The following is a 10452-nucleotide window of genomic DNA, read 5'->3' on the forward strand; positions in this document are numbered from 1 at the left end:
GGTACAGGGAAGGAGAGATAGTTGACTTGGGTGATCAGAACACCCACAGCGCTTCTTCCTTTGGCTGCAGTAAGGTTGTTTTTCAGATCCTTTTATTTCGTCCTCTAATTTGTCAACTCACCAGGTAAACAGCTCATGGTGAAACACGATGTTCTAGTCGATGGCTGTTTGGCCCAGGTGTTGTATCACTGGATCAGGCTCATTAAATCAGTTTTTTTGCCTCCCCTCTACAAAGTCAGGCTAAGCCAGTTCATCACCTCCAACAGCCAGCTTTGGTCCTCCCCCGAATGGGCGGCATAGATTGCTCACCTAATGTTGCATGGAAGAAGCCGGACACACAGGATTATCTGCCATGTGATTCCACATGGGACATAGAGTCCCAAAGCAGGCAAAATGAACCTATGATGCCAGAAAACAGGAAAGGGTTTTTCCTCTTTATTAATAAAGAATTAATAAATTATTTTATTAACAAATCACATAAAACAATTTCTGAAACACCTGGTTTGTTTCTCTCTCTCGTGCTCTGGAAGTGGGTTTCCCAGGGCCAGCCCCAGGGAGAGAGTGTCCTGGCCCTAATATGCTGTCCTCCTATGAGCACTCTCCACTTTCCAGTCTTCATGCCTTCGCTCATGTCGTGTTCTCTGTTTTCTCATGTGAACAAAGGAATTCTATCTTCCTGTTGATTTTTGTCTCCTGTAAGTCTTTAATTCAGACACAAAGCACGGGCCAGAGTACGGGGCTCAAAGACCATCATGCACGTGCACTTCGTGCAGGGCACGGCGAGAAATCTGCAGAGACATCATCATTAAATTGCTCAAATCCACTGAAAAATATTAAATCTCCAAAGCAGCCAGAGGAAAAAGACATGGTCCATACCCTCGTCTGCTGTCTCAGCTTCAATCTCCTCTCAGCAGAATCCGTTCTCCATCTGGGAAACCTCGCACGGGTCCCAGAATTGTCTGAGGACCGAGCTGCAGTGTGATACCCCAACAACATTTACTTCACTGTACCAGTCAGGGTCCCAGCAGGAGACAGAAATGACACACCTTATCTGAACAGAAAGAATTAACACTTGCCACACATTATCTCATTTAATTGTCTTCCCCACAGCCCTGTGAGGAAGGAGTTATTTCCCCATTTCACAAGGCTCCAAGCACCTAGGGATAACATGTGAGGAAAGCCTGCCCCAGAGCAAAGCCAACAGAAAGAAAAGCAGTGTTAAGATGAAGAGAAAGCACTTGAATTCCTTGTCCGGCTGACATGCCAGGTTGGTTCCTTTAATCTTTCTGAAAAATTATAGTTTCCACACGATACAAACTACACCGGATCGCTGAAAAACTGGGGAAGACTTTCTCTATCTTTAGAGTTTTTGGAGCCTCCTTCTCTCATGAGATCATCAGAGTTTGCAGCCTCTAAGACTTTCAGAGCTTAAAGTGTACACGCCCCACTCTTCTAGGAACCTCAAAGAAGAGCAATCAATCATTCCTCTTGTGTCCTTGGTTTTCATCAGAACCCTGTGTTCACTCTGCCTGTGTCTGAGCTTTTTTTCTCATGCACTTGACTGAGCTTCAAAACTCCAAATTTAAGGGACTCCTGAAGTGCAGACCTGTGCTATTCCTCTTGAGTAGAGTCTCACCACACTTTTACCATTTTCCAGCCTGTGCAAAGTAATTGGTCACACAACCCCACAGCAGTTGGAAGTTTACAGTGCAACAGAGAAGAATGCCAGCACCCCAGCTTGCTTCCTCAGTAGGAGTCCCTGCTCCTATGCCTGGGAACAGTGTAGCATGTTGGCACCATCCATTCTTCTTGTGACCCAGGGGATCCTCAGACCATGCTGTCAGTCCTGGGATTCCACCCTACTTTGCCAGCTAAGCATGTTTAAGCCAGGCACATCCCTCTTCTAAAAATTCAGATTTTGTACTCTGCTGTTTATACTACTTTGCAGTAGCCCTCAGTAAGCAGCCTCCCTCCCCGCGGCTGTATCCATAGGCTTATCTCCCTCAACTCAACTCTCTGAACTTCCAAAAGTGGTCACTTTTCTAATTCTAGACTTACAATTTTTGTTCTCTCAGATCTACAATTGATTTCTTGGGTGTTCAGAATGATTTGATAACTATCTAGCTGTGTTCAAGGGAGGAGACAAGCTTAGGATCCACCTTATCCTCTGTCAAATAACTCCTTCTCTGTTATTTTTTGCTGCTTTATAATATTCTCATCATTCTGATATTTCTATAAATTATATAAGTTTTTGCTCACTCATACAATGTTACAATTCAAAGACTGGTATATTGGTAATATCAACAACTGGTGTGTGTTTCTTCTGTAATCATAAGGATTTGTTTCCATTCCTGAGCTTTTCTTTGAATGAAAACGCTGGCATCAATCCATGAGTATATGACTGTGGAATATACACTGTCTGGTCCTACTTTAGGTTGGGTATGTGCAGACAAGCTTGGGGGGTCTCAGAAACAGACTTCCTGTGCAGCCTTCTCTCATACATGTTTCATCTACACAGTCCCCTGCTCTGATGTGTCTTTCATTAAACTTCCAACTACTTTATCCCCTCCAGAAATTCCCTAAAATCTCCTGTTCCCATTCTGAAACCATTATGTGTTTCCATTCTCATTTCTGTTACACATTTTTTTTTATTTTTGTACATCATTTTTCTCATTTCGGTGTCATGTTGGGAAAGACCTAAAATACACATCTCTGCAAAGCTCACATTTTAGACAAGATGTTCTGCAAAGTTTTAAAAAGTAAACTATGAAGTTACATTATGTATTATTTAATGAATATTTATAGGTAAAAGATGATAGCACAATGCTAAGTTAATCCAGTTGTCTGGACCACTCCTGAATATGGATTAAACTACACTTTGAAAATAATAATAAAATAATAATAATATAATATAATAATTAATATAATATAATATAATAATATAAATACCCTTTATTAGGAACATATTAATTTAAAGAATTCATAGATTCTCACTCTTGTACGTGTTTATAAATTTTTTCTCATCATTTTATAATACCTAGCTAATAAAGTCACTGACAATATTATCCTAGACTGTGCTCAAAGAATCAATGTTTACGTAGGTAAAAACAAACACCAATCAAATCTAGAACAGTATTTCTCAATCTGAGTTGTGGACTAGTTAGGGTAGCATCTTGGTAAGAAATATATTATGTATATGTGAACAACTCTCTAGTCTAGACTTTCTTTTTATTGTTGTTTCTCTGTCAAAATAGTGTTTGCAGTCTTTAGTGGCTTCAGAATAAGTTGAGGGCTTATGGGAACAAAGTTTGATGGGTCCCATTAATAGAGTTTCTTCTTAAGGAAGTTTATGCTGTGAGTTGGACCACACTAGATAAGTATTCTTTCAAATAATTAAGTGAAGTAAATTTTTAAAAATAAAGATGTTGGAGCTGGAAAACAGAGACACATCCTCTGTTCCTTACTTAAACGGCACTATGCAAACATGTACAGAATTCCATTCTCAGTTTTGTACCTTCCTCCCATATTTAGGCAGCTGGATACAGGTTTCAATGGGGCATTTGTTCCAAAGGATGAAGTATTGTGGATAACTTTATAACTTTTTCTTGAAAACATAATTGACAGTGATGACAGGCAATTAAAAGCCCATTGCCTCATGTCAATGAGGTTAATTCCAGGGATACCGGTTTAATAGAGAATGTAATTGTCAAGCTGGTTAAGTTTTGAACCATCCTTCTCAATGACATTTTATATACAAAATAATAGTCATGATGTAATAATGCAATATCTCTTCTGAGAATGTACCTTCTAAGTCAGACTTATTTGAGGACAACGGTTAACAGTTGCATCATATTTACCTCTATTTTGCAAAATAAAGAAAAAAGTTCATGAAGTGTATAGTTATTATTGGTATTACTCAGAGTTGTCCAGAGTACAGAACCAATAAGGTACATATATCTTATCTATATCTGAAGACTTTATTATAAGATAGTGGATCACATGAATATGAAACCTGAGAAGTCCCATGATTTTCTGTCTGCAAGGCTGAGAGCCAGGAAAGACAATGCTCTAGTTCTAAAATGTGAGAATAGGAGAACCTATGGATAATATAGATTACATCAAGTCTGAAGTACTGAGAACGGAGGTAGATATCACAGATCACCCAGTTGGGCAGAGTGAATTCAACTTTCCTCTGCCTTTCTGTTCCATTCAGCCCCACAATGGATCACATGATGCCCACCAGCATCAGGGAGTGCCATCAACTTTACTCAGTCCACTGATGTGATACCAATCTCTTCTGGACACACCCTCATGCATACAACTAGAAATAATATTTAATCAGTTATCTAGACATCCTGTGGACTGGTCATGTTGGCACATACAACAAACTGTGTCACAAGTCCACCCACTGTCAACCTGGCACCCACACACAATTTCTTAAACCATACTTAAACTCCAAGTAAGGACAATAGCAAAGTCATAATTCCACCTAACATAATTTAACTATGCTGCGTAAAACTGAAAATGCACTAACCCCTTCTCTAGAAAATGAGTTAAAATCCTTGAGTGATGCTTACTCTTTTCTTTGATATCTGGTAACTTAAACACTATGGTGTCAAATTAACAATAATTAATTACCATGATATAAATTCAATACATTTTATTTTACAGGATAAGAGAATATGAGTGAAAAGAAAGCAAAAATGTTTGTTACATATACATGTACACAGATATAAATAGACAAAGGTGTTGGTATGTAAACATGCACAGACACACATACACAAATATATTCTGAGAAGTAAGTATTTACGGCAATTACACTTCTCATTTCTGTAACTAGTCATGTAGTCATAGCTGGTGTTCACAATTATCTCTTCCACTATCCATTCCACAATCCCTTATTCTATAGCAAACAACTCATTGATTAAACTTATTTATCTTTATTCCTTAAGTGTCTGGCTATTAGAAATGCCAACTGGATTGGTTTGTTGAAGTTTTCCATCGGCCTTAATTACAGGGAATGGCACTACTAAAGAACAACCTACTTGTCCTCATCTTCACTGTGGAAAAGTAGTCCAATTTTTCAGTGGTCTCACCAGCCAGCAGAGTAACTCCCTTCTTTACATGATGATTCAGAAGAAGGGGGAACACAAAGTGGCCCAGTGCCAGTCTTAACTTCTTACTTAACAGAATCATTGTTGTCTGTGTTAGTGGAAGCATTCCTTCCTCTGGCTCTAAGACCTTTATATTAGCAGAGCATAAAGGCATAAGAAGACTTGCAAAAATTATGCTAGTGTGTTGTTAGTGGTAATAGCGAGTGCTACCATTCCAATTTTTACTATGTGATTCCTGGACTCATGAATTTTAGCTATGGGACTGTACTATGTATTTGACATTGATTCAGAAAATATACAGGCTTCTGGAGAGTCTTGCTGAACTATGTATGTAATGCCATCTAGGTGGTGCAGTAACTGACTTTCAAAAGATGATTCCATCATTCTATCAAGCTACCTGTATCAGGATGGTGGGGAAAATAGTAAGATGAGGTAATTTATTATCAGGGGGACATTGCCACACTGTATTTGCTATGAAGTCAGTTGCTTAATTAGAAGCAATGGGCATGGAATATCACGACAGTCGATAAGGAATTCTGTAAGTCCACAGATAAGTCTTTGATAGAACCATTTTACTCAGCACTGCAAATCTATTTTTTTTTGTTTCTTCAATTTTCTAGCTCTGAGATCATCTAGACCCTCCAATGATGGAAAGCCATGTCCAGAGGCATCACATTTTCAGACATGAAGACTCTTGGCCTCACTCCTGACCTATTGAGGCAAAATCTGCATTTTCAGAACACACACACACACACACACACACACGATTCGACTGTATTACAGTCTGAAAAGTACTGATATATGCCACATCCCACTGTGGTCCTTTGTTTCATTCTCCTTTTGCTCTTTGACCTTTCCCTAGTAAAATTTCTCATGTATTTTCACATTAAAGTGGGAAGTTATATGTAGGTCTGGAATCTCAGCTGTATTTTGCATGAACAATTTTGTTTGGAGTTAGCTCTTGAAGGGAATCCAGAACTTTAGCCTTATTAAAATCATGTGTGAAGACTATACTAATCAAAGCACTCTTAACATCCAAATTTATAGAGAAATTGAAGTTTGCATAAACCTGTCATAAGTGTCATCTGTGGTAGAAAACAGTAGCATAAAGTGTAATTTCAACTGTTAAAATTAGAACTGTATACAATGACTTGATGTTTATGATTTCGGAGTCTGTAATGCCCTATGGGACACCTGGACTTCTCATCCAAATTCAAATCTACAATGCCCCCAGAAGAATAGTTTAACTTTGTCCTAAAGGGAATCCTTGGTTGCTATTAAGGGAATTTTAGTTCTTCACTCCTTTCTCTTCTGGCAAAAGCACACAGCCCTACAATTGGTTGACTCTTGTACTCAAGGCAAATTAATATAAACAACATTTTCCTGAACTTGGTAATTGAAGTCTCTTAAATGAATCAGTGTTCCTACCTATGTTTTGTCATTCCAGTGCTACTATATTTTTTTCTACTTTAGAAAGCATCTGCCATTTCTTAAAGGATGTGGGTAAGAGAGAAATGAATTCTATAACATTCATTATTCTTTATATAAAAATTCAAAATACTGAATAATTTTTTAAAATTCTGGCGCCTGGGTGGCGCAGTCTGTTAAGCGTCCGACTTCAGCCAGGTCACGATCTCGCGGTCCGTGAGTTCGAGCCCCGCGTCAGGCTCTGGGCTAATGGCTCAGAGCCTGGAGCCTGTTTCCGATTCTGTGTCTCCCTCTCTCTCTGCCCCTCCCCCATTCATGCTCTGTCTCTCTCTGTCCCAAAAATAAATAAACGTTGAAAAAAAAATTTTTAAATCTTTTACATTTATTTATTTTTGAGAGACAGAGAGAGACAGAGCACAAGTGGGGCAGGGGCAGAGAGAGAGGGAGACACAGATTCCAAAGCAGGCTCCAGGTTCTGAGCTGTCAGCACAGAGCCCCATACGGGGCTCAAACCCATAGACTGTGAGATCATGACCTGAGCTGAAGTTGGACGCCCAACTGACTGAGCCACCCAGGCACCCCAATATATGATAATTTCACATTAATTTACCAGATGCCAAAATGGCAGACAAAAAAATGTAAAACTCTTAGCTATCTGTATATTTATTTTTGTGACTAAATCTGGATAAGCAAAATACTTGTAAAACAGGAATTTTTATCTCAACATAATTTATTGACTTTCTAATATAAATATAATGACTTTAAAAATTTTGGTGAACTAGAATGTTAAATAATTTCAACTGACTTTCAATATCAGGTCATGTTTACTACATAAGAAAATGTTTCTGTTTATCCTGATTAAATGATCTATTCTTTGGATCACATTCTGTGATTTAAGTTTTAAGGTAAGTCATATACATATTAACTCCTCTAAACTTTCTCCCACTCCTGACAATTTCATTGAGTATTTAAAAAAATATATATAGCAGGAGATTTATAGAAAATGCCCCTCCACTGCTCTTCCTACTTTATGCTTAAAAGGTACACAACACAAATTAAATTTGAGAATGTTCACTTATCTAATGATTTTAGATTTCACTTAAGGGAATCCATTCTATATAAAAATATACTTAACAACTGGAATTTTGGCATTGGTTATTGGTTATTTATGTCTTCTGTACTAGGTTCCAGAGTTTGGCTCAATTTTATTCTGCTGAAAAAACTTATAGAAAAAAGTACTCCAAGTAAAACCAGCAGAATTTCTAGAGAAAGTCAGTGGGTGAGTCTAACTATTCAAACTTAGATCAAGTCCTGAGCTAGGTATTATGAGGATGGGAAACTAAGTTTCTGGCTCTTTTGACTTCTATAGTGGTAGTGTTTGACTGATACCAAGACTCATGTGGTAAAAAGACTCAGTTTTAGCTACCTGAAAGTGATGTGTATCTACTTTATAACCTCTTTAATATATTTCTCAAGTTTCTTTCCATGTCCTTCTTCTTTTTACTTTATCTACTCTTCAGTGGATAGGTCATCTGTAAGTATGCCTTCAGCTACCCAAATGACACCCAAACAATTGTTTCTATTAAGCTTTAGTAGACTCATACTACTAAGTAAGGATATTCAGAGGGCTCTTTCTCCACAAACAGGCCAACTGAGTTGTTCAAACTCAAGTTTAATGACCATCTACCTGGTCATCACGTGTCTACTCTCTCCTTCACATCTAGTATGTCACTGAGTCCTAGGGACTACATTCTAATTTATTTTTACCTCTTTGTCCTCCTCATCATTGCCAGTATTACATTACACATAAACTAAGAACTTTACATACACTTGAATCAACTAGAAGGGATTTTTTTACATGTAGATTATCAGACTTCATTCTTTACCCACCAAGTCAATACAATGAGTAATACCCCACAATGTATTCTGTACAAGAAGTTCCTCAGAAAATTCTGATGTGTAATCTGGTGAGAGTCACTGAATAACAACAGTAAGAGCTTCCTAATTAGTATTCCTGACTCTAGTTTCCCCTCCCTGCAGCATATTTTTTACATTACAGAATATTTAATTTAAAAATTAAAAATATCCTTATTGTCTGAGGAATAAAGTTTGACAAGGACTTCCACATGGAATTCAATTAATTTCATCATAATTCAAACTTATTTTCCCTACACCCTCAACCATGTTTCAGACACAGAAACTCAGGTATCCCCATGAATTTAGTAATCATGTTTAGAATGTTTTTCCTTGGGGTCCTTGGGGTCTGTGCTTACAGCTCAGAGCCTGGAGCTCCTTGTTTCTAAATCTGTTAATTCCTGTACATTTTTTTGAACTGAAATCATTTCATTTTCCATTACCTCAATTCCCTAAATTACTTTTCATATATTATAGCAATAGTAGTAAATAAAATTAAATGCATTCTGGTTAGTGTATGGTTTTATTTCAACTACTTTCTTCCAGTTTTCTTTTAATACAATCTTAGTGAATGTTCTTTTTACATTTATGGCATTTCATTTCAGGGGTCATCCAGTAACAATATGGATACTAAGAATGCAACAATGTTGACAAAATTTGTTCTCACAGGAATCACATATCAACCAGAGTGGCAAATCCCTCTGTTTCTGATGTTCTTGGTGATATACATGATCACTATTGTGGGAAACCTTGGACTAACTGCTCTCATCTACAATGACCCCCACCTTCACATTCCCATGTACTTTCTCCTTGGGAGTTTAGCCTTTGTGGATGCTTGGATATCATCTACAGTGACCCCAAAGATGCTGGTCAACTTCCTAGCCAAGAGTAAGATGATAACTCTTTCTGAATGTGTGACACAATTGTTTTCCTTTGCATTTGGTGCCACCACAGAATGTTTTCTCTTGGCAACAATGGCATATGATCGCTATGTAGCCATATGCAAACCATTACTTTATCCGGTAATTATGACCTATAGACTTTGCATCTGGCTGTTAGTTTCATCATTTGTAAGTGGATTTATTCATTCTGTAGTTCATATAGGTTTTTTATTTAGATTAACCTTTTGTAATTCTAACATAATATATCATTTTTACTGTGACATCATGCCATTGTTTAAGATTTCCTGTACTGATCCTTCAATTAATATTCTGATGATTTTTATTTTCTCTGGGTCAATACAGGTATTTACCATTCTGATTGTTCTGGTTTCTTATACACTTATTCTTTTTATGATCTTAAAAAAGAAGTCTCTGCAAGGCATAAAAAAGGCCTTCTCCACCTGTGGAGCCCATCTCTTATCTGTTTCTTTATACTATGGCCCTCTTCTATCCATGTATGTGCACCCAGGATCCGCACAATCACATGATCAGGATATGATGGACTCTCTATTTTACACTGTCATAATTCCTTTGTTAAATCCAATTATCTATAGTCTAAGAAATAAAAAAGTCACAGATTCACTAAGAAAAATGTTAAAAAGAAATGTTTAGATCTCATATTATTATTTTTTATTAAAACCATCACAAAATTATGCAGATTAGATGTGGCTCTGTATGGGTTAGTATGCAAAGGCTTTGCAATTGTAATTGCCTAGTGTTTAATGGTTTATTAAACGTGTTCATTTCATGCTAGAATAACTGAAACATAAGACAAAAATATTTTATACTGTATTGTATACTATACTCTTTATTATAGTTTCATAAAATCATTAAGTACTATAATCATATAGTTTTTCTGAATAGGTCTTCATTATGATGATTTGATACTTATGCAGCCATATAGCCTGGAGGCTTATCTACATTTAACTCTAGAGTGGAGGCAGGTTTGTGTTTGAACAGAGACAAATCCCAGAAATTCTGCTAGCCATCAAAAGATCTTTCATTCCACTTTATTTGGGGCATGATGAATTTCACTTCATGTGGGGATTCAACTC

General features: G+C 37.2%; 1 protein-coding gene and 1 non-coding gene across 2 annotated transcripts; one reads left to right on the forward strand and one right to left on the reverse strand.

Moving 5' to 3' along the window:
* Positions 1 to 190: 190 nt before the first annotated feature.
* Positions 191 to 262, reverse strand: LOC122492514. Its single transcript, XR_006299688.1, has one exon. It is a non-coding gene; the product is annotated as a small nucleolar RNA SNORD57 (small nucleolar RNA).
* Positions 263 to 9079: 8817 nt separating this feature from the next.
* Positions 9080 to 10009, forward strand: LOC122492352 (olfactory receptor 5H2-like). Its single transcript, XM_043596055.1, has one exon. It carries the CDS (start codon positions 9080 to 9082, stop codon positions 10007 to 10009), a length of 930 nt encoding a protein of 309 aa, XP_043451990.1.
* The last annotated feature ends 443 nt before the right edge of the window (positions 10010 to 10452 follow it).

The sequence above is a fragment of the Prionailurus bengalensis genome, chromosome C2 (genome assembly GCF_016509475.1).
Source record: "Prionailurus bengalensis isolate Pbe53 chromosome C2, Fcat_Pben_1.1_paternal_pri, whole genome shotgun sequence".
Taxonomy (NCBI): Eukaryota; Metazoa; Chordata; class Mammalia; order Carnivora; family Felidae; genus Prionailurus; species Prionailurus bengalensis.

Coding starts and splice junctions, on each gene's coding strand:
- LOC122492352 (XM_043596055.1), top strand. CDS start 9,080: ATGGATACTAAGAATGCAACAATGTTGACAAAATTTGTTCTCACAGGA.